Here is a 25,477-nt window from a genome sequence, read left to right on the forward strand (position 1 = left end):
ACACCCCACACACACCCACACACACACCCCACACACACACCCCCACACACCCCCCCCCCCACCCCCACCCCCCCCCACACCCCCACACACACCCACACACACCGCCCCCCCCCACACCCCCACACACCACACCACCCCCACACCCCACACCCCCCACACCCCACACATCCACCCACACACCCCCCCCCACACACCACCCCCCCCCCACACACCCCCACCCCCACACCCACCCACACAACACCCCCCCCCACCCACACACACACCACCCACACCCCACACACCACCCCCCCCACCCACACACACACCACCCCCCACCCCCCCCACACACCCACCCACACACACACCCCACACCCACCCACACACCACCCCACACCCCACACACCCACCCACACACCACCCCCCCCACACACACCCACCCACACACCACCCCACCCACACACCACCCACACACACACCCCACAAACACACCCCCACACACACACCCCCACCCACACACCACCCCCCCCCCACACACACCCCCACACCCCACCCCCACACACACACCCCACACCCCACCCCACACATACCACCCCCCCCCACACACACACACCCCACCCCCACACACACGCCCCCACACCACCCCCCCACCCACCCACACACACCCCCACCCCACCCCCCCACCCACACACACACCCCCACCCACACACACATACCCACCCCCCCCCATACCCACCCCACCCACCCACACACACACAACAACAACAGCGACTTGGGTTTATACAGCGCCCTTCAAGTAGGGCAGCGTCTCAGAGCGCTTAACAGTGGCTGAGTTTGATGCCCAGCTGCGGAGAGGAGGGAGGTGACCGTAGGCACACACGGTCCAAGAGGAAGGTCTTCAGGTCTGAAGACGGACAAAGGGGCAAGGTCAAAGGATTGAGGCAGAGAGTCCCATAGTTTTGGGGTGTAATGGCTGAAAGCACAGCCGTGATAGTGGGGCGGAGGGGGCGAGGGATGTGTAGGAGACTGGAGCCAGCTGAGCACAGGCGGTGGTTAGCGTAGTGGGGTGTGAGCAGGTCGGGGAGGTAGGGAGGTGCCGAGGCATTAATTGATTTTTCCACTCGCATGTGATGATCTTGAAATCTATCCATTACGTAATAATGAAAACTCCACGTCAATCAGGAACCATTCATTGTTGAGACTTTTTTTTTATTGTGAATGAGAATTTACGGCAAAGTACTGTAAGATCTTTTCCCCTTTCTGCCGCAGTCATTACCCTTCGAGCTCCCACCCGTTTTATGAACGGGTGAACTTTATGTCAGGTTTCTAAATTTAGTCTAAAATTGATAGCCGAGTAGTTTTTTTTGTCACGAACTGCTGCTTGAATCTTGTGTGTGAAGTGGCGGATAGCGTCTCTATCATTCAGGTGTGCGCAGACCCCTGTGGAGGGGACACAGCTATCTTCCCATGTATGTGCACCTCGAGTGGGGGGAGCGAGGGGAGGGGGGCTTCTCAATTCCCTGTAGCCGCTTGCTGCACCATCAGCTTAACCCGCAGGACATCATCGACCCCCAGGGATCTGCTTCCAGTCACAGCTGCCTCCCAGCTTAAGCACAGCTGGCTTTCTCTTACTGTGTTAGCAGATGACAATTAAATGCTATAATTAAACATTTACATGGGGGGGCAGGGGGTGCGGTTGGGGGGGGCAGTAATTCAACAGAGCAACAATAATGTGTGCAAAATTATGAGGGGGTTTTGATAGAGTAAATAAGGATTTGATGTCAGATTACTAAATTTAGTCCTGAGATTTTTCACTGGTAGGTGGGTTGATAAACAGAGGACCCAGATTTAAGATAATTAGCAAAAGAACCAGAGCGGAGATGCAGAGATTTTTTTTACGCAGTGGGTTGTTACGGTCTGGAACGCACTGGGTGGTAGAAGTAGATTCAATAATAACTTTCAAAAGGGTTATTTACTTGAAAAGAAAAAAAATTGCAAGTCTATGGGGAAAGAGTAGGGAGTGGGTTCCCAAATGGCCTCCTTCTGTGCTGTAGATTCTATGATTCTATATCGCTTCTCAAAACTTCTGCTGCAATTACTGCAATTTAAAGTGGATTACTTTCCTCTCTGTGTTAAAATTTCAGCTTCAACTTAGATACTTCTCGAACTTGCATAAAAATCCTGTAATCGCACAGGCTGGGAGTATGATATCGCTATCATTAGCCACAACACACTTTTCCCACTCACCACAGAAAGAAAGAATGTAAGTTTAACTATACATGTCCAAACTTGTGCCTGTGGAGCTGAGGTGAACCCGACTGGTGTAGTACACACCCTTCAAAATAAACAGGGAGGTTTCAACATTAGAGGCACTAGGGGCTTTATAAAAACTTCAGGATGTGATCTGCAATAAAAATGGGGGATCAAAATGCTTTTCATAATAATATTATTGCAGGTAGTATCAAGAGATCTTTAAACATCTCGGCCCTAAGTTTAACGTCCCATCAGAGACAGTGCAGTACTCCTGCCAGCATTGCACTAGAGCGCCAGCCTACGCACGAGGCTTGAACCCACAGCTGTTTTACTCAGAGGCGACTGAACAGGCTGACACCTCATTTTGTAATAGGTCTCTGACCAATTGTCATATTCTGATATAACCGATGCGAGTGTGAAGTCATTTTTTTTAAACATAAACATTAGTTTAAAAAAAGGTCCACAGGCTAGCAGCAAGGTAATGATGCAATTACTGACGTTCGGAAATAGAAAAGTATTCTGCAATAATAAAATGTTTTATCTCGATATCTTTTCACATCTCTTTAGGTTGCAAGGCTACTGGGTGCAGTGGAATAGCTTCACTAATCTCTGCCTGTCTGACCGTTCAAGTGGATGTTAAAGGTTCTGTGGCACTGTTCAAAAACAGAAGGGAATGTCCTGGATTCCTGCCAAATAATTTCCCCAGATAAAATTGGTTAATCACTTCTTGGCTGTTTGTGGGACATTGTCTGTCACATTTGTCTGCAGAAACACACAACCACCCCACTTTACACAGTAACCTATGAACTGCTTTGAGATGTCCTCTTGGTGTGAAAGGCAAACGATTATTATCACAATTGCTATGCTCATATTGGCTGCTGCACTCGCCTACGAAAGAGACAGTCACTACACTTTATAGGAGCTCACTTTGAGACGTCCTGACATGAAAGGCGCTATATCAAATCCAAGGATTGTTATATTATAAAAAGAGCTATTCCTATAGATAGATTTCAGTATAAAGGTAAGGTCAAGTGGTACATGGATTTCTACTCTTAGTGGTAAATATATAGGGTAAATAATAATCATCCTAGCATTTGATATAGCCCTTTATGATGTCTTTGAGACGTCTCAAAAAACTTTACAGAATATGTTGTAAAGTGAATTCACTGTATATTTTGTGGCAAAACACAGCGGCCAATTGAGCACAGCATTGTCCCATAAACAGTCGGGGATTGAGTGACCAATTTTTTTAAAACGAATTATTACCCCTGGAAAAGCTATCTGCCAATCGACTTAACAACTGGATTTCCAGTTACTCCTAGGTAAACAGGTGTGTGGTGTAAGGAAACTTGCCTAATATTTCTCCCTGCCAGGAATCAAACCCAGATCTCTCACTTGCAAAGCAAGTGCTCTAACCACTGAGCTACAGGACTCCACTCCTGATAACTCGTCACTCCAAGGGGAAAGAGCTCAGTGTTAAGTGGTGAGTTAGGCATATGTATAAATACAAAAATAAATGTGGCTGGGATTTGGGCAGTATGATGAGTTAAGTGGTAGTGGCAAGTTAAGCCAGGGATGAGTTATTAGTAGTTCACTGTACAAGGTGCTCAGTGCATAATAAAGGCAGATAGTTTGGGTCCTTTCGTAGACAGTAGAGGACAAGGAACTCTGCTGAAGGTGGCACTCGGGGGATGTGAAGCAGACTGGAACCCATTGAGCGGAGGGAGTGAGCAGGATGGTAGGGGTTTGGGAAGTCGCAGAGGTAGGGGGGAGCAAGGCCATGACGGGCTTTGAAGGTGAGGGCCAGGATCTTGAACTGTAATGGATCCCGGGGCCGAGCCAAGGGGAGAGGGAGGAAGGTGACCAAAGGCGCGGTCAAAAAGAAAGATCTTCAGCCGAGACCTGAAAATAGGAAGAGGGGATGAGGCAAAGGGAGTGAGGAGGGGAGTGAAAAAGGAAAATAATATGTATGGAAAATGAAAAAGACCTGCTTGACAATAAATTGAAGCTCTCCCAAAAATGCTCAGTGGTAGTGAGTAAAGCAAACCAGATTTTGGGATGTATCAAAAGATCAATAGAAAGCCAAAATCGTGGGGTAATCCTGCAAATGTATAAATCATTTGTGAGACCATATTCAGAGAGTACTGTGCAAAGATCTGGTTGCTGCAGTACAAAAGGGATATTCGGCAAATTGAAAAGATACAGAGGCGGGCAACCAAAATTATTGAGGGAATGGAAGGACTGGACTATGAGGAAAGATTAAGTAATGTTCATATTGGAAAAGAGAAGCTTGAGAGGCAACATGATTGCTGTCTTTAAGATTCTAAAGGAGAAAGAACAATATAGATCATGGGAGGCTGTTTCAACTTGTCCAGCATTGTAAAACCAGAGGAAATGGTCTGAGATTAAAGAGGAATAAATTCAGAATGAATCTACGTAAACACTATTTCAGTAAATGAATAGTGAACCTGTGGAACAGGCTCGCAAGGGAAACGGTTGAAGCAGGAAGTGTTGATTCTTTCAAACGCAGATTAGATAGTTTTCTTTTAGGAAATAACGTTATGGGATATCCTTCAGAAGGGCGGCTGAAGGCACGATCAAAAAGGACGGTCTTGAGTTGTGCCTTGAAGGAGGCAAGGGAGGGGGCAAAGTGAAGGGATTGTGGGATAGAGTTGCAAAGAGTGCGAGCAGAGAGGCTGAAATCCCGGCCGCTGATGGTAGGGCAGGTCGGGTGGGAGACATGGAGCAGGCTGGAGCCTGGTGAATGGAGGGAACAGACTGGTCGATAGGGGGTCAGCAGGTCAGAGATGTAGGAGGGGGTAAGGCCGTGGAAGCCTTGAAAGTGAGGATGAGGATTTTGAATTCTATCCTCTGAGGGATGGGGAGCCAGTGGAGCCGGGCGAGGGTGGGTGTGATGGGGTCACGGAGCCTGGTGCGGGAGAGGACATGAGCTGCGAAGTTCTGGATGATCTGATTATTATTAAATATATATATTTTTTAATCTTTAACTTCCACCCGAAAACAAGTAGACAGAAACTTGGTTGGACGTCTCGTCCATAGGGACAGCAAGTTCCACAATCCAGTGCTCTTACCATATAATATAACATTGTCTATCTATGGAGATGCACTACAAATTGATACAAATATAAGTGAACGTTTATTGACTCGCTCATAGTCGACATACCACTTCTATATCTACTACACCTCCTGTGGCTTTTTTCTAAGAACAGTCAGTTTCTGTTTCATCAGCTCATCTGCAAACAACAACTCTGCTGTGCAAACTGCATGCGCGACTATGTTTATTTACAAGGTTGCCACCACCTCATTGTAATCTTGTGTTGGAGGGTATAACTTTTTATGTATCAACAAGTCACTAAACCACATAGATGATGATGGGCGCTTTCTTTCTCAGTGGGAGGGGGGTACTCTCAATATCTCTGCCCATATTTCTTGTGCGAGTCCCCCAAATGTATTAGCTTCTTCAGATGTCAATGGGACTCTGCGTCTCTTTGATTGCCTCATGGTACACTTTTACAATTTTCTACCATACCCTGAAGCCACTTCAGAGGCAAACTCAGACGGGTGAGATATGCTACATTTGATGTGATAATAGTAATAATAATCCTTGCATTTGATATAGCACTTTTCACGTCTTCTAGACGTCTCAAAGCGCTTCACAGAATATGCTGTAAAGTGAATTGGCTGTATATCTGTGGGTGAAATGCGGCAGCCAGTTGCGTACAGCAGTTTCCCGCAAACAATTGTGGATTGAGTGAACAAATTCTTATTGTTTTTTTTCTTGAGGGATTATTATACCGGGTAATAATAACCGCATCCGCCAATTGACTAACAACTAACAACCGGGTTCCTACTTACTGCTAGGTAAACAGAATCGTGTGGAGTAAGGAAACTTGCCCAACATTTCACCCTGCCCGGGAATCGAACCCAGGTCTCTCAGTTGCGAGGCGAGCGCTCTAACCACTGAGCTACAGGACTCCACAATAGTGATAACTATGTTTTAGACAATTAACACATCTTTCCTCTCTGGGGAGGCGGTGGGGGGTGGGGGGGTGGAATTGCAACAATTGCACTTTCCTCTCTCTGGTCTGCCTGTTTTTCCAATTTTCACCCCCCCCCTCCATTTATTCCTGTTTTGTTGTGCATCATTAACATCTCTTTAACCCATCATCCCCTGTCCTCTACCCCATTGTCTCCTTTCTCTTCCTTGCCCTACTTCCCCACTCTCTGTTTGCCCTTAAAGGCCTCTCCCTCCCAACATGTCCCAGTTCTGACGAAGGGTCGTGGACCTGAAAAGTTGACTCACTTTCCTTTCTCCATAGATGCTGCCTGAGCTGCTGAGCCTTCCCAGCGACATCTGTTTTTGTTCCCAGTTGATGAATTTTAAAGTTAAGCGGGAACTTCGTCCACTTAACTTTAAAAGCCTTCGACCTTTAAGTTTGTAAATTTTACAAATTATTTGACTTTTGCACTCAACATTGGACTTTAGACTGAATTTTAGACTCAGAGGATGCAAACCTCTGAATGTTGGCATCAGCAGGTTCAATAGGATTTCCTTTAATCTCAAATTTGTGAATTGCAAACCACAAATTTTCGATTCATGCAACAAATCTTGATTGCAATCGATTAACCCAGGTGTTAATACTGCTTTTCTTATTGTATAGCAAATGCAAGTACAACTTTGAGAGTTAGCAGTTTTTGTTTCCTTTTTAAACATCTATCAAAGGCAGTAGATGTTTCAAGAGTGAAGTTAATGAACATCATATTTAGAAACAACTCATAAAATATTTGCTGTTACTGGATTATTTCCCTAACATGATTAATCGATTCATTGTTGTTGCATTAATGGCTAATTTCTCCGGGTTTACTTGGAAATGTACTGTACCGTGTTCCATCTCCTCATTTGCTGTAGTTATAAGAAAATCTCTTCTACTTTTTAATTTGGGCCTTTTCTTATATGTATTAGGAATCTTTTTTGCTATTGCTCACAGTTGGATTAAATCAAATTGGACAACAGGGAATTTCAGTAGATTCTATTACTTCACATCTTCACTGGACCCAATGGCTATTTCTTTCCAAGTGAGGTTCAGACCAAAGACAAGAAGTGGAGATAGTAAAGTGCGACACTTCCTAATTATTACAATAGATCTGTTATGAAATGTCACAAATTTACCCCATGTGGAAGAGTCTAATTGATTGTGTGTAAATGGCACTAATGGAGGATGAAAACCTTAAATAAACATGAATAGAATGAAAAAAATCTTCTTTCAACTATTTCAACCTTACGTTTTCTTTAGAAAAATATTGATATGCTGAAAAATCATTTCGGGGATCATTTGCAAAATGTTGCTCCAACTCACTCCTTTCCTCCCCTCTTTCAAGGCACATCTCAAAACGTCCTTCTTCGATCACACCGTTAATCATCTTTCCCTTTCCCATCCCCTGTAGCCTGCCACTCCCTACTCGGATGTCCTTCAGCACTGTGAAACGCTTTGAGATGTCTCCCTGACAGGAAACGCTTTGAGATGACTCTATATAATTGTAAATTGCATAGCGTTGTATTGTATTACAAGATGTATTTTCCTTCACTTCAATAAATACGTATAAAGATGTTTCATTCTGTTAAAAGGATTCCGAATGCTTCAAATATATTCTCTGGTAATAATGTGCCCTTTTAACCTGAGCAGAAACTCTTTCCTTGCTAAAGCAAGATCCGGTGAAGAAAAATATTCGATCAATTGAGTGATAGGCAGTGAGAATTAAATAGTGCATCAGTGTTTCTTAGGCAACAAAATGCCATCCAGTTCCTCTCCGCTGCTGTTGCTATCCTGGGGTAATTTTAACACACTGAGGCCCAAGGTTGCCAGCAGGCAGTCTCTCAATCCATTCTTAAAGTCACACTATACTTTTCTCTCACTTAACCTTTCTGAGTGTGGTTTGTTTCTTGTATTTCACAAAAGACCTGTCTTTTGAGAACTCTTCAACATAGTAAGATTCCCCATAAGACAGACAATGTTAGTACATGTGCCCACAGAGAAGGAGACCGTGGAGGGAGCAAACATAACACAATAAGAAAAGAGTCGCCTGGCAAATGGTAAAAAGTGCCACATTCTTGACAGGATTGTGTATCATATCAACCACAAGTGTAATTGAAAGCAGTCAATAGCTTCTGGCCTCATTTTTTTGGTGAGTGGGACACTGTAATCGGGGATTTTGAATAAAGTATAGTCATGATTAATTAGATTCAAATGTAATTCTCAATGACTAAACAGTGATTTAAGCCATAATTATGGCATATTATGGCACATTTTCCCTCTGCAGCCTTGCTCCACTCTAGCTCTCTATCTCCTGCAACCCTATAATAATAATAATGGATGTGCCCTCCTCTCAGCTAACAATTGTCTGCTTCATGTCCCCTGCCTGATCCACTCTGCTATCAATGGGCGAGCTTCCAGCTATTCTGCCCCGCTCTCTGGAACTCCACCCGAGTCCCTCCACCTTGCCCTTTCCCTTCCCACCTTTAATGCCTGATCTAAAAGCTATCATTTCAGCCACACTTTCAGTCATCTTTAACCCCCCTGTAATTCTCGACTACATAAATGTACAATTGTTATTGTAACAATTGTAACTGTTTTATATTATTATTGTATATTACTGTTTTAAAGTTTAACATTCAACTTGGTTTAAAGTCATACAGTGATATTTGTATTGCTATTTTTCGCAGTCAGCATATAATAGATCCCAAGGCAATTGTTTTGAGGAACTGTGAGTTATGCTGCAATCATTGAAACACACGCTGTGGACAAATGGAAGGGGACCCGAAACCACGCAGATGTCAGCTCTCTGTGACTTCAAACCTAATGATATTTACCACGATGTTCCAATCTATGGAAAATATGTTTCCAGCCTTTGTTGCAGTAATTGAAGAGGATTTGTGGCTCAATTATAAATGCAATTAGCTATTTTTAGTATCACTTGGAACATCTGAATCAATACTGTATTTCACTCCACAGGAAAGAGATCAGCCAAAGTCTAGCAGATCACTTCAGTTTTGAAGCGAAACAGAAGCTCGTTCCAACAATCGTATTTTATTTTAATAATTTGGCATCCTACAGCAAGGACAATATTTGGCTCTAGGTGTTTAAGGCTTCCTCCCATTGCTAATATTCTTCCCTATCTTGTTCCTGAAAATGTTTGACTTTCTTTTCTTTCTGTTGAGATAGTCCTGACACTCCAATGCAATGCTGGGAGTGTGCTGCATCGTTGGAGGTTCTGTCCTTTGAATGAGACGTTAAACCGAGGTCTGGTGTGCCTGTTCAGGTGGAAGCTAAAGATCCAATGTTGCTGTTCGAAAAGAGAAGTGAGTTTCTCCCAGTGTGCTGGCCAACAAATCCCCCAAATAAAATTGGTCATTCGCTCCATGACTGTTTGTGGAACATTGCTGACGAGCTGACATGTTTTCCCACAAAATACAGTAAATCCACTGTACAATTCTGTGAAGTGCTTTGAGACGCTTCAATGACACAATAAGGCAAGGATAATTATTATATTATTATTAATGCAAACATTATTATTAGATATGGTTGTTCTCTAGTACCTTGCCTCGTGGTGATACCAATGCTTGAACCGTGACAATGAATGCTGGCAGGTGGATCGACAGCAGTGTCTGTCCTTACGCAGGCATCCACATTGGTTGACCTCATTTGAAAACCTTGCCTCGCGATCAGGAATGCTTTATTTTGCCCTCACTTGACCAGTGACTCCTGGTGCAGTCTGACTCGAGCACTATATAGCCTGAGTATGGGAATTTGAAAGAAACAGATTTGGCAATATAGCCCAGCATCTTGTTTGCCTTGCCCTGTTTATTGCTGCTTCACGTGGCTTTTGCTTTTTACTATGTTTGACTGCATCTCCCTTCACCCATCTTGCTCAGAAATCTGCTCTGCCTTGATAAAGCTCTTCAATTCATCATCTTATATTCAAAAGGGAATTGGATAGGCATTTGAAAAGGAAAAAAATTGCAAGGATGTGGGGAAAGAGAGGGACTGATTGGGTAGCTCTTCCAAAGATCCAGCACTGTCACGATGGGCCGAATATATTCTGTGCTGTAATATTCTAATTCCATGGTGAGTGCTGAATGAGCACAAGCTATTGGACAACGACTGAAGGGCCATTGAGATAGTGAACGTGAATGCCACACACATTCGGTTTATTAATTGTTTAGAGGACAGAAATCATGCAAAAATACAGAGAAACGAAAGAGAATTAAAACAAAAGAAACATTCAGTATTTTTTGGTGTGATTGGTATAGGTCAGCTGGGGATCCAAAGGGGTCCAAGGTGTTCCGAACTGCAGTGAAACAAGGATGGAATTATAGTATGTGAAAATGTTAGGCTGTGGGTTGTCATGTACCAACATGCAGTTGAAAACTGGTGTTATTTTTAATCTTCCACTGCGGTGTTGATGCTCAGGGGATGTTCTCAGGGTTCCATCTCCATGTTGTCCATTGTACACTGAGGCAACTCAAAGCTGATTACTTCCTCGTATGTAAGTTCTGCAAGTAAAACAGGAAAACAAACATGTATATTTATAATTTGGTCAAATTGTATCAAGAAACGATCACCCACAAACACACAATTATCGGGTTCTACAGCAGATCGTGTAATACGCTTTGAGACATCCTCAATTACGGTCAATTCAACTCACTTTACAGTATATTCTGTTGAGTAAGTACCGGAATACACTTGACTGTGATGTTGCGGATGGACAGATAACCTGTGAACATTCCCTGGAAAGGCCCACCCACATCATTGCAATTGTACCCCAGCAAGGAGGTGTTAGGCAATAGTGGGAAAAGATGGATGATGCATTTGTCTCCAAAAAGTGTCTCTGCAGAATTAGGAAACACAGCAGCAGCAGCAGCTTGCATTTCATTTACACAGAACCATTCACATTTATGTTTCAAAGCGCTTGTCAAATGTTGTGACTTCTGATCAAAATCCTGGAATTCCCTTCTGAAAACCTCTGTGCAAGCACCATGGCCACAAAACGGCTTAAAGAGAAGGTTAAGGAGAAGTTCCCTCAACCACCTCCACCGCCACCTTCTCCTCAGCAAAACCAGGGGATGGTAAATAAATGATGGCTCTGTCAGCGTTGCCCACATCACGAGAATGAGTTAAAAGAAAAATAGATATTGGAAATATTTCTTTAACAATATATTTCATATGTGTGATTGGCTTTTGCAATAGCCGTTTCTCTTTTAACGTGTTCAAGAAATAAAAAGACGTTAAACTGAGGTCTTGTCTGTTCCTGTTGAAGATCTCCTGTAGCGCTATTCGAAAGAGAAGGGAGTTTCTCTCTCTCTCTCTCTTTCCCAGTGTCCTGACCAACAATCCCCCAAATAAAATTGGTCACTCACTCCACGACTGTTTGTGGGTCACTGCTTTGCGCAAACTGGCTGCTGCGTTTTTCCCACAAAATACACAGTCACTACACTTTACAGTATACATGGTGAAGCTCTTTGAGATGTCTCAACGACGTGATCAGGGGCTATATCAAATGCAAGGATTATTATAATTATTAAAATTATTTCAGGCACAAAATCGTTTCAACAAAAAAATGCGTAACTGGTATACACAGAGCCACTAACCTTTCCACTCCTCTATTGTCTGTTCCTTATTCTCCACTGACTCATCATATGGCTCTGCTTCTGGTTCATCATCGGGGTCATGATACTGAGCAAAGTATGGGTGAGCCAGAGCGTCTGTTGCAGTTATTCTCTTATCAGTGTCTAGTATAAGCATCTTCTCAAGCAGATCGATAGCTAAGATTGGAAGTAATCAAGGCAAAGAATGTAAAACGTCTAATACTGTTTCTAGATTGCACTTAGCATAAGGAAGCATAGAACTAGAAAAGATCATTTACAGTACAGCACAATGTACATTTATATAATGCCTTTCATATTGGGAGGACATCCCAAAGGGCTCAACACTGCTGGCTGGGCACCTGAGCTGGGTGTGGAAACCAAAGGAGGTGGGGAAGGAAAGATGACCGAGAGTGTGGTCAAAAGGTTAAGCCTTGAGACGGACCTCGAACAAGGTGAGTGGCGTGGATAGACAGGGGATATAAAGCTCATTTGACCCAATGAATCCACTCCTTTCAAATACATCATAAAATCAATATCACTTCACCATTGCATCCCCAGGGGAAAAGTTGCGGACAGATTTTTCCTGATTCCCAAAGATTATCTTCCCTTATCTTCCCCAGCAGCACAGAACTATTATGTTCCAGTGAGTATTTTTTCATCTCAGTTCACCGTTGGTGAGACCTGGCTTACAAAGACTGGCAAATGACCCCTTGAGATAGTGCAGCAACCCCCACACATACATTTTCTCTTGTCCCCTGTAGCTAACACAGTTTCACAAGAGCGAGCAGTTCTTTGGTATATTGCCAAAGTGTCATTCCTTGACATGCGAGGCTGAATAGTGGGCCCTGGCCGACGATTTAAGCATGAAGGCCATTATAGTCAAACAAGACCTTACTTCTCTCTCTCACACACACATACATATACCGACTTCACAGCAGGAACTACTGTGTAGCAATAAGGAGCAGATTACATGAGTAATTTTTTCCTTTACCTCTACTTTTGCTATGGACAACTGCAGCATCCAAACTACTGAAATCAGTGAATTCACCCTAGCTGGGAATTTGGACCTGAAAACTATTTTATGTGACTTAGTGTTAACCCGGGTGGACCTGTTATCAACTGGACATTTTTTATACAGCCTCTTAAGTGAATAAACTTATGAAATATTTATGAAATTCCGCATTATCCATTTTCCCTTCAGGTGGTGGAAACTGTAATAAACAAGGCTCATTCAGTAATTTGTGACAGTGTGTCTCATCAGCATTTGTTCTGCGTATAATTCACAAGAACAAATTATGTTACTGTTGATTCACAGGCTGGTGTTTTGTGTTTACGACAGCAAGGAGACATTAAGCACTCAAGTAATGGATCACACCAGCAATCTGCAAGTACAGCATTTTATTCAGCATAAATGGGAAAGTCGTACCTAGAGGATTGGCACCAATGAACAGTTCTTTCAAGTCTCGTTGAGGCAGGTACGGTAAAGACTCAATGTACTTCCTAGCCTGCAAGGAGGTAAATGTTTACAGTGTAAAAAGTTAGTATAAAACAAGGTTATGCTCTTCAACTTAACCCTTGTACGGCAATACAACACTCCAATACAGTGCTGGGGAGTTCCGCAATGTCGATGTGCCATCCTTCAGATGAAACGTGAAACTAATAATAATAATCCTTGCGTTTGATATAGCCCCTTATCATGTCAAAGCGCTTCACAGAATATATTGCAAAGTGAATTGACTGTATATTTTGTGGGCAAAACGCAGCAGCCAATTGCACGCAGCAGTGTCCCACAAACAGTCTTCGATTGAGTGACTTAATCCACACTAATCCAAACCAAGGTTCCATCTGCCCATTCAGGTGGACATTAAAGATCCAATGACTACTTGAAAGAAGGAAATTTCTGGCTAATAATCTTCCAGATAAACTGACTATTCACTTCATGACTCTTGGTGGGTCACTGTGCACAAATTGGTTACGCGTTTGCCTACAAATGCACAGTCACTACACTTTACAGTACATGGGCGAAACCTTGGGCAAGTTTCCTTACTCCACACGCCTGATAATAATCCCTCAAAAAAATAATAATAATATGGTCACTCAATCCACGACTGTTTGTGGGACCCTGCTGTGTGCAATTGGCTGCCGCATTTTGCCCACAAATATATAGTCAATTCACTTTACAGTATATTCTCTGAAGCGCTCTGAGACGTCTAGAAGACGTAAAAAGCGCTATATCAAATGCAAGTATTATTATTATTATTATTACACCTTGTGAAGTACTTTGAAACATCTCGCTGACATGATAAGGTGGCATATCAAGCGTAAAAATGATTCGAATATTAACTGGATCAGAAAAATTGGTTGTCACACACATATACACTAACATTCAGGACAGAACACCCTCTGGTGTCCAGAAAGATAATTCCAAACACCTCCATTTTGTGCTGCATATTCCCAACATGAGAAGTGGAAATAATTCAATGCCTTGACATTCCACACGTACAGTCTTCCAATATGCGTAGAGCTCTGAACCATTTTACCTTTAGCCCCTAGAGGATTGAGTTAATTGGCAATTTACAATGGTTTTGTGAGATCTAGGTGAAAGTTTAAGGCCCACAATGCAGGGCACCACCAAGATTAAAAATAGCAGAGAAAACAAAAATACTCCATTGAGGTTCTGGATTTTATAAGCTTGATACAGAATTACAGTAGATATAATGAAAGGGAAAATGATAACAATAATATTCCTTGCATTTTAACACTGCGTCGTCTTTTGCAGCAGGAGAATGTCTCAAATCACTTCGCAGGGTGTATTGTAAAATATAGTGACTTGTGTATTTTGCAGGCAAATACAACAGCCAATTTGACACAGCAATATCCCACACACAGTGATGGTGTGAATGACCAATTTTGTTTAAGGGATTGTCAAGCAGGACAATCCCTTCTCTTTTCAGATAATGCCACGAGGGCTTTAATATTCACCCGAACAGGCAAATAGGACTTTGGTTCAACATCTCACCCGAAGGACAGCACCTCCAACAAAGCAGTGCTGTACAGAACTGTATGGAGTGTCAGCCTAAACTATAAATTTAAATTCTCCTACATGGGGCTTCTGACTCAGAGGGGTGAGTGCTACTAACTGATCCAGGCAAAAAAGTCGAAGAAAAAGTAAATGAAATACTAGACAACCAAACTCAGGATACTGAAACACCTTTATACATAACAATAATAATCCTTGCATTTGATACAGCCGCTTAATCATGTTGTGGAGAAGTCTGAAAGTGCTTCAAAGAATATGCTGTAAAATTAATCGATCGTATATTTTGTCGGCAAAGTGTGGCAGCCAATTGCGCACAAACAGTTGTGGATTGAGTGACCAAATTCTTTATTTACCGTATTTATCTATTTATTTGAAGGATTATTACGCCCGGTTCAATCCTCCCATCGACTGTCAACTGGGTTCCTGCTTACTGCTAGGTAAACAAGGGCGTGTGGAGTAAGGAAACTCACCTAAGGTTTCGTTCTGCCCGGGAATCGAACCCGGGTCCTCTCACTTGCTCTAACCAATAAACTGCATTCTTAAAAACGCAATTAAGATTATATAAGCAGTGGATCACTTTGAAATGGTCGGCCTTTATCTGGAAGCCAGTTTAAAAATCTTACAATTGAAGACAATGGTGTTAAGGCTATGACCATGAGAACGTTTGTGCCTCTGTTCTTTAAAAGAAACTGCGGCGAATGCAATATTCAGGTCCCACTGATAATCTCGGCCTGTCTTGACTATCTGTAAAGTTACAGACCTTAGCAGGGTTTACTTTTGAGAGCACATGCTGCCAATGTCGGTAAGCTTCCTGTCTAGTGAAAAATATAACACATTATGAGGTGAAAATTTGCTACACGTGCTGCGTTAATATACCCTCAAGTTGCTGATTAACATATCTATTGAGGAAAACCACCTTGCGAATAATCAACAGATGGAATATGTCCTGGATGTGCTGTCGTTGGATTAACCCTGGCCCTTCTAAATAACCACTCAAAAAACAGCCTTCTTCTGGTTCGTGAACCGATCAGTACATTATTGCTGTAACTAAACAAATGAATCAGAGATAAAAATGACCAGACCGCTACATTCCCCACTCTCTCCACACCACCATCGTTGACTGAGCCTTTATCTACTCTGCTCTAACCTTGAACTCTCTCTGCCCACATGTCTCGCTACCTCTCTACCTCTGTCTTTAATCCTGCCTACAAAGCTACCTTTCCCACTGTGCCTGCAGTCACCTCCCCCTTCCCCCTTTATCGGCAAATCAACCCCGTCATTCTGAAGCCGTTGAGACATTATCCTATGTGAAGGGCGCTACATAAATACAACTTGTTGTTGTTAAGATGGTGCTCCGCTAATCAGCAATTCAATGTTATGCTCTGCAATCTAATCCATTGCATAACCAGTTTCTCTGAGCAACTGTTTGAAAAGTCCTCTGAGAGGTGGATGTGGGGGAAGGTGGAGTGTGATTTGGTCGCCACCACACCCAGGGAATTCTTAAAAACAGTTTTCAGAGTGACTTTGAACAAAAAAACACAGAAACTCACATGCTCAGATGATATCTTCTTTAGCAACTCAGAACAAGGCGTTCCAACCACCTCCATTATTCGTTTCAATTGATCTATATCTGTGCGTATTATCGGAAAATATAGAAAGAATAGAGAACTGTATATTCTTGTTAATATGCTGTAGTATTGCAAGGCTTTAGTTCAGTGTTTGCTCACTGAGTTTTATCTTGCAAGACAGGGAAGCTTTTTTTGCACTAAAGAAAGATATGCACAGTATTTAAACAGAAAGAAAGCACTTTAGTTTTATGTAGTTGCTATGGTTGACCTGTTTCCCTACAAAAATCAGTCACTGCACTTGAAACTAATTACAATACAATATTTCTTAGATATTTTCAGTCTATTACAGTATATTCTGTGAAGCGCTTTGAGACATCTCGAAGACGTGATAAGGCGCTCTATCAAATGCAAAGATTATTAATATTATTATTACCTTACGACAGGGTTCTCTTACCAGTCAATCACCACTAGGTGACACTGTCACATGTGATCAAAAAGACAAGAGGAAGGAGTGATAGTGTAGTTTTTGAGTCAAATTGGCTATGATGCCAGAAGCACAAAGTATTTCATGCATTTGGCAATAAAAATATAAGCTTTAATGTTTAAACTGTGGTAAATAGGTTCCTGTCTCTTGTTTTTATTGAGCATTCGCAAGACAATGGCGATTGACCCCTGCCTTATAATAATAATAATCCTTGTATTTGATATAGTGCCTTATCACGTCTTTGAGACGTCTCAAAGCGCTTCACATTAAAGTGAATTGACTGTATTGGTTCAGAGTACAAGAGTAGGGAAGTCTTGCTGCAACTGTATAGGGCCTTGGTGAGACCGCACCTCGAGGATTGTGTGCAGTTTTGGTCTCCTTATTTAAAAAAGGACATACTTGCCCTGGAGGGGGTGCAGCATAGATTCACTCGGTTAGTTCCTGGGATGAGGAAACTGACCTATGAGGATAGGCTGAATAAACTAGGGCTGTATTCTCTAGAGTACAGAAGAATTAGGGGAGATCTTATTGAAACATATAAGATTCTTAAAGGGCTGATAAAGTAGTCACTGAGGGTCTGTTTCCCCTGGTAGGAGAATCTATAACCAGGGGTCACAGTCTTAAAATTAAGGGTCAGCCTTTTAGAACAGAGTTGAGGAGACATTTCTTCACTCCGAGGGTAGTGAATTTATGGAATTCACTACCCCAGAAAGCTGTAGGTGCTCAGTCCTTGAACATCTTCAAGGCTGAGACTGATAGATTTTTAAAAAACAGAGGGATTAGGGGATATGGGAATAGGGCAGGTAATTAGAGTTAGGTCTGAAGATCAGCCATGATCTTATCGAATGGAGGAGCAGGCTCGAGGGGCCGAATGGCCTACTCCTGCTCCTAATTCTTATGTTCTTATGTATATTTTGTGGGGTAATGTGAAATAGAAATAAGAATAATCCAGAAGTAAAGTTCCATGTGTCAAGGATACAATCGGTTCCTGGGAAAAGTGCCTTTCCTTTCAACAACTCTGCCATAATGCATCCAACGGACCAAATGTCAACTGCAAAGAAAGATTCAAAGGAGTTAAAAAAGCAATGTTTAAGCCCAAGTGGAGACTATATCAATAGCTTAACCTCTAAGTCATTGTAACAGTTGAGTTAAACAACAACTTGCATTTATACATCGCCCTTTATGTAAGATATCATCTCGGAAGCTTTACAGGGATGGAGTTGGACCTGAAGAAGGGGCGGGGGAGGCGAGTCAGCCATTGGCGCATTCCAAGAAGTAGGATTTGAGACGTGACTTAAAAACAGACAGGGAGAGAGGGGCGGTGGGCAGTTTGAGGGCCATTGCGTTGCGCAAATCAGTGGCTGTGTCTTGCGTTTTTCCTACAGTGATACAGTCATTTCTCTCTGCGGTGAATCATGTGAATCATGGTTTGAAACATCCCATTTTATTCAAGTCGAATGATTGTATTTATTACATTTTAGGCCCTGCATCCGGCTCTAGGTTTGTTTTTTTTGCTTATTATCGATTTTCCGGGGGGGTGGGGGTTGCGGGGAGAGAGTTGAGTGGGGAAGAGGGAGGGGAATGATCTCCCAAGGAGAGACGAAATTCACTCGGCCAAAAGAATGTTCATTTTTTAACTAGCAGGCAGGCTGAACCTGAAACCTCTGGAAAACCTGACGCCGCCACATGTGCAAGTAGCCATCAGCTTGCTGAGCCAGTTATAGTTGGAACAGTTCCCCAAGCTTTCTGGGCTGCCTTTACTCAGAGATGGCGCTCCCTGTACTTAAATGGGTCATGTAATCTATTGTTCCCCGTGGATTCAGAATCCATTCACCCAGAGTTTCACCCCGTATTTACATCGAGAGAAAGAACTTGCATTTTGTCAGGACCACCTCAAAACTTCTCAAAGCTCTTCACAGTAATTGCTGTCAGGTTCGTTAGGCACAAGCAGTAGCCATTTTTCACACAAAGGAAAAATAAATCCAACAAACAGCCATGACGTGAATGACCAATTAATCTATTTAGCGGATGGAAACTCATTTTTCATCATGTGTTGAGGAGGACAAGTTTGCTGGGCTATAGGGAAAGAGCGGAGGAGTAGGATTGAATTGGATAGCTCTTTTCAAAGAGCTGGCACAGACACGATGAGCCAAATGGCCTCCTTCTGTGCTGTATAATTCTATGATTCTATGATGTGTTGCAAATAAATTTTTAACATCTACTGAAAACTGGAGGCAGGGCCTCAGTTTAACATCTTATTCAAAGGATGGCACTTCCAACAATGTAGCATTCCCCCTGGAGTGTCAGCCTGGACTCTGAGTTCAAGGCCCGATAGAAGGCTTGAACCCACAACCTAATGACAACAACTTGCATTTATACAGTGCCCTTCATGAAGGATAATGTCTTTGAGTACTTAACAATGGCTGAGTAAGGGAGAAGTGACCATAGGCATAGTCAAAAAGGTAAGTTTTAAGGTGGGAATTAAGGATGGATTAGAGAGAGGGCGAGGCAGAGGGTTAGTTTGACCCTCGCTCTCTCTGCTCCACCATCGGCGAACATGCTTTGAGCCAATACGCCCCAAACTCTGGAACCCTCTCCCTCAATCCCTCCACCTTGCCATCTCCCTCCCCTCTTTCAAATCCCGCCTAAAGACCTTTTTGATCGTGCTTTCAGTCACCTCCCCCCTCCCCGTGGCTTGGGGGATCAGACCCTGCACTGTCAAGCGCTCTGGGACGCTACCCAGCATGAAGGTCGCTGTGTAAATGGAAGTTGTTGTTGTTTATGCTGTTGATATAGGTACCGAGTTACAGAGGTTAAGGGCGGGATGACTGAAAGCTTGGCTGCCAATGATGCACTAAGGGGGCAGGGACACACCTGGTTTAGCTGAGTGGAGCGGGGAGCAGGCGAGTGCAGAATGAGCAGATCAGAGAGATGGGGAGGTGCTGGGGCGTGGAGGGATTTAGATGTGGGAGGTCAGAAATTGCTGGCATACAATGCAAAGATTATTTAAATTGAGAGGATTTCACAAAGCTTTAACACGCCCCGTGATGAGGTGACATTTGATAAATTAATATAGGTTCACTTTTGACTGCATGTATTCTTGTATGCGGTTACCATGTGATAATACACTTGTATTTCTTGTTCTAATCTCGTCGACATTAAGAATAGCACTTGGCAGAGACGAAAACTGCACAGTCCTGCTGCCATTTTTACCTGTCTGATTGTAGTGCATCCAATTTAACATTATCTCTGGAGCCCGATACCATCGTGTTGCTACATAACCAGTCATTTCATCATCAGTCTGTCGTGCCAGCCCGAAATCTAGAATCTGCAGGTGGAGGTGAAGTTTAATGTCACTTTCAGCACCGGGTAACGTTAAACACAGAGAAACTGTCGCACGTTCACAAACAGAAATGAGACTGAAAGAATATTTCATAATCTTCTTACCCGTAGCTCACAGTCCTCATTTACTGCTAAGTTGCTTGGTTTCAGGTCCTGCATTAGGAAGGTGATATTTATTATAAAATTTAAAGTGAAGGGATTATTAGACTTAGCAGGATTGATCCCTTCATCCTCCTGGAGAGGGTTGGGGGGCGTTAAAGCAGAACTCCCTGTGGCTAAATTGGCTCCAATGTTTTATACTTGGCAACAGAGTGTCACAACTGAGTCAACCCTCAGTAGACTGGCTTCTGAGACAGGTGGTTAACAGTACCGCAAGGAAATGATGAGGCAGAGCAGCCAGCCTGGCTCGTGAGCAGGACATGGAGAGGCGGGCAGCTCACTGGAGGCAGGGATTCTTCCCACATGACCGTTGTTAAGCCTGCAAGCCTAAGCCCTATCAGTCCTAGCTGGCCAAGTCATGGGATGCTTGCCAGGCAGCACTCTGAAGGGCAAGCTAGCAGGTGATAGACAGTTAAAACTCCAGCAATACCCCAACATACACTATGCGAGTAAACACAAGGGTATTTCCATGTTGAGGTGTCGTAATTAACTGGACTCAGTTTGGTGTGGAGACTCAAGCATATTGATGGGTTTCTGCCTACATCCGACACTTGGGGGGAAAAAATCTATTTTTAGAGATTGTTGTTTGAGCAGAAGTACTCTGTTTCATAGGTTCTAGAATGATTTTTTCTCTCTTTCTAATTGAAGGTATCCTGGTAGTTACGACTCACACCCTATCACTTCTGCTTTCACTCAGCAAAGCTAACATCATGCAGAAATAAACCTCTTAGCATGCATTTTTTCGTAAGATTACAAATATGCATCAGTTCCTCTTTGCACTTGATAGAGCACCCTGTCATGTCTCAAAGCTCTTCACAGGATATATATTGTGGTATGTAAATGTAATGATTGCGTATTTTCAATGCATATTTAAAGCTGTGATATTCACAGAAGCACAGAGAGCCCATTGATTCAATCATTTCTGTAGTATCAGTGATTGGGGGCATCACTTTAATAAACATATTTCTTGAGTTCAATATAGAGCCTTATCACGTCTTCCAAAATCTCTCAAAGCACTTCACAAAATATACTATAAAGTGAATTGATATATATTTTGTGGGCAAAATGATAAGATAGTAAACAACAACAACAAGATTTCATTTATAGAGCGCCTTTCACGTCGGGAGGACGTCCCAAGGCGCTGGACAGTTGGGTCAGGACCTGAGCAGGGGGGAAATGGTCAGGGTGAGGGGAGGGAAGGGAGGGAGCGAGGAGGGGGTAGAGAGTCGAGAGGGGAGCTGAAGGCTCGGTCAAAGAGAAAGGTCTTGAGACTGGCCTTGAAGGAGGAAAAGGAGGAGGCAAGGCGAAGGCATTGGGGGATAGAGTTCCAGAGCCCAGGGGCTGAGAGGCTGAAGGCCCGACCACCGATGGTAGGGCGGTTGGGGCAGGGGATGTGGAGCAGACCGGAGCCAGAGGAACGGAGGGTACGGGAAGGTAAGTTGGGGGATAGTAGGTCGGAGAGGTAGGAGGGAGCAAGGCCGTGAATGGCCTTGTAGGTGAGGATGAGGATCTTGAATTCGATTCTCTGGGGGATGGGGAGCCAGTGGAGGCGAGCGAGGGCGAGGGTGGGAGTGATGTGATCGGGCGAGGGTGGGAGTGATGTGGCCCCGAAGCCTGGTGCGGGACAGTACACGAGCTGCAGAGTTCTGAATGACCTGCAGCTTGTGGAGGAAGGTGCCGGGAAGGCCGGCGAGGAGACAGTTCCCATAGTCCAGCTTTGAGGTGATAAAGTCGTGGACCAGTGTATCAGCAGCGTGAGGGGTGAGGTAGTGCCGTAGTCTGGCGATGTTTCGGAGGTGATGGAAGGCGGTGCCAGTTGTGGTGCGGATATGAAGAAGAAAGGACAGCTCAGGGTCGAACAGAACACCGAGGTTCCTGACGGCCTTGAGAGGTAGGTAGCAAATGGGGCGATTAGGAGAAATTCTTTCACACACAGAATGGTTAGAATATAGACTGCCCTGCTCGGAGCAGTGGTTGACCAAACTGAGATAAGTATCTATTAAAAGGAGTAAAGAGCATGGGGAAAGGACAGGTAAATGGGACTGAAATAGTTGCTTTTATTATATCCAGCGCAGACACGATGGGCTGAATAGCCTGCTTCTGTGCTGTAAATTTCTATGGTTTCTGCAGTTCTATTCAATCTGTGCAAAGGCTGACTCAGAGGAACTGATTTTATTAACACTACTATTGAATTCATACTTACGCAATACATGATGCAAAAAATAAGACAATTTTACTTGGGTAATATGCAGTTTAAGTGCTGCTGATCATAACACTTACCCTGTGTATGATACCAGCTGAATGGATGTACTGTTGGCGAGAAACGAAGAAAAGAATTAGATTCTATCGTCGAAATAAGTTTCATTGTTCATCAGCAGTGCATTACCAGCGCTTGAAAACTTATTCCCTTAGAACCAACCACATTTAATTGTTTTCACTTCAGTTATTGCCGGAGGCAATGAACAGAGTAGAAGGCGAGGACGCAAGTGGAAATTAGCGAGAAGGAAATTCAGAAAAGATATCAGGATATATTTTGTTAACTCAAAGAGTAAGACATGCTAGGAATAATTTACCAAGCACTGTAGCAGAGACAATAACATTGGACTAAAAAAAACGGAAACTATAAGCCACACTGGGAGATTTATTGTCGTAGGAAGGTTGAGCTTGAGTAAGCTGAATGGCCTTTCCTCATTATTGATCTCTTATTATTCTTGTGGTAGTTACGCAGGTTGCTCTCAGATGCCTTTTGGATGGCTATTTCAAGGAGCACAATCGCTCAGGAGTCCAATGTTATGGTTAGGATCAGTGTGATAGATAGCAATATAGTAGGGAATGAAGAGGAATCATGCAGCGAATAAACTTGGCCCAGATCATGGACTATGGTGGCTCTATAATAATCATAATAAAAATATAACGAACAATAATAATCCGTGCCTTTGATATAGCATTTTTCACATTGAGAGGACATCTCAAAGGGCTCCACAGGATTTAATGCAACGTTTAGTGACTATTTTGTTTTGTTGGGAAATGAGGGAGCCAATTTGTGCATAGCAATGTCCCACACACAGCCATGAAGTAAATGCCCAATTTTACCGTGGGGGGGGGGGGGGGGGAGTGGGAGGCGATGATGGCGATGACATAGGAAGAAACTCTCTTGTCTTTACGAAGTGTTCTAGAATGTTTAACATTTACTTGTAAAGTAACATTTACAACAGGTAAAGACAGGACTTAGGTTTAACATCATTTGCTTATGGATGTGAAGTCAATCCACCCGAAGTCTGGCACCTCTGACAATGCAGCTCCCCTCCCACCACACACGTTAAACCGAGGTCTTGCCTACCAGTTCATGCAATTGTTAAAAATCCTATGGCATGGGGAAGGTTATTTATCCAATGACCCAGCCAGCAACTCCCCAATTTAGGTCAATCATTCACTTCACGGCTGAATGATTGTGAGACATTGCTGTGCACAAATTGGCTGCTGCTGTTGCCTATAAAAATACACAGTCACTACACTTCACAGTAAAAATCCTGTGAAGCATTTTGAAATGTTTTGATAATGTAATAAGGCTCTACAGCTATAGTTATTGTGAACTGAAATTACTCAGGGCCTGCGATAATGTTTCAACAGCAAACGGACATGTAATTATATTTTACATGTATTGGCAGAAACAAATATTATTTGGTCATGTTGTGCCCCACTGTGAAATATGAAACAATTTATTTCTAGAATTACTGTGTGATTGGATGTAATCGGAACTAATGTCTTGTTTCAGCAGTTTTAAGTAATATAAAATTATAATTTTATAATTACCTCCAGAGTGATCCCACCACCAAACACATTTTCCCTTCCCCTCCCCTCGCATTCCGCAGGGACCGCTCCCTCCATGACTCCCTGGTTCACTCCTCCATCACCACTAACACCTGCTCTCCTTCCCCTGGCACCTTCCCATGCCAGCGCAGGAGATGCCAGACCTGCCCGTTTACCTCCTCTGATACCACTATCCAGGACCCCAAACACTGCTTCCAGGTGAGACAGTGATTTACATGTACTGCCACCAACGCAGTATACTGTAATCACTGCACACGCCGTGGTCTCCTCTACGTCGGGGAGACCAAACACAGATTGGGTGATCGCTTTGCTGAACACCTCTGTTATGTCCGCAAGTACAACCCTGCGCTTCCGGTCGCTTGCCTTTTTAATTCTCCTTCCCACTCCCACTGTGATCTCTCTGTCCTTGGCCTCCTACGCTGTTTGATCAAAGCTCAACACAAGGTCGAAGAACAGCACTTCATCCCCCTCCTGGTCACCTTATAGCCTTCTGTCCTCAATATTGATTTCAACCACTTCAGACCCAGCACCCGTCTTCTCTCAGCCTTGCATCCCCCCATTCCTCCTCCCCCTCTTCTATAACCATTAACACATCCTCTGGTTCTAAGACACATCTTAGTTCTATAATCTCCCACTATTGCCTTTTGTCTTGCACCATTAACAAAACTTGCAGTTATATAGCGCCCTCCACGCAGGGCAGGGTCTCAGAGCACTTAACAGATCAACACCTCTGATCTCATCATCTTCCTCCATACGTGAAAGGCGCCATACAAATATAATTTTGTTGTTGTTCTCTCCTCATCTAAAAATGTTTCCTTTGTCTTTTTGTGCCCCCTTCTCTGCTTGTCCTTATAATCCACTCCCTTCCAACATCCCCCAGTTCTGACAAAAGGTCATTGACCTGAAACATTAACTCATTTTCCTCTCTCCATGGATGCTGCCTGTCCTGCTGCGTGTTCCCAGCGACTTCTGTGTTTATATAAAATTATACGTGCTGAGTTACAGCTTTAAGGATTGGGAACATTTGAAAAGAGTCACAGGTGCAGCCTTGTCATTGCGTTACTCAGTATGCTGTGGTTTTGGATACATGTCATAGTGTATTGACACACTCATGAGGAAATGACTTAGCTGGTGACAAACTTAAATCATATGGCAGGAAA

The 25,477-nt window shown here is 43.3% G+C and overlaps 1 protein-coding gene across 1 annotated transcript in view; it reads right to left on the reverse strand.

Annotated features, from left to right (window-relative positions):
* Window positions 1-10,418: 10,418 nt before the first annotated feature.
* LOC103177012 (mitogen-activated protein kinase 11) overlaps window positions 10,419-25,477 on the reverse strand; it is a 40,252-nt gene continuing 25,193 nt past the window's right edge. Inside the window, exons 5-12 of the mRNA XM_007890938.2 lie at window positions 22,767-22,796; window positions 20,433-20,480; window positions 20,199-20,313; window positions 17,965-18,036; window positions 16,484-16,563; window positions 13,320-13,398; window positions 11,897-12,070; window positions 10,419-10,801 (exon numbers count right to left, since the gene is read on the reverse strand). Of these exons, the coding sequence (XP_007889129.1) occupies window positions 10,728-10,801; window positions 11,897-12,070; window positions 13,320-13,398; window positions 16,484-16,563; window positions 17,965-18,036; window positions 20,199-20,313; window positions 20,433-20,480; window positions 22,767-22,796 (672 nt within the window). The 3' untranslated portion in view covers window positions 10,419-10,727. The remainder of the gene's footprint in view (window positions 10,802-11,896; window positions 12,071-13,319; window positions 13,399-16,483; window positions 16,564-17,964; window positions 18,037-20,198; window positions 20,314-20,432; window positions 20,481-22,766; window positions 22,797-25,477) is intronic.

Source organism: Callorhinchus milii, unplaced genomic scaffold (genome assembly GCF_018977255.1).
Source record: "Callorhinchus milii isolate IMCB2004 unplaced genomic scaffold, IMCB_Cmil_1.0 Scaffold5, whole genome shotgun sequence".
NCBI lineage: Eukaryota > Metazoa > Chordata > Chondrichthyes > Chimaeriformes > Callorhinchidae > Callorhinchus > Callorhinchus milii.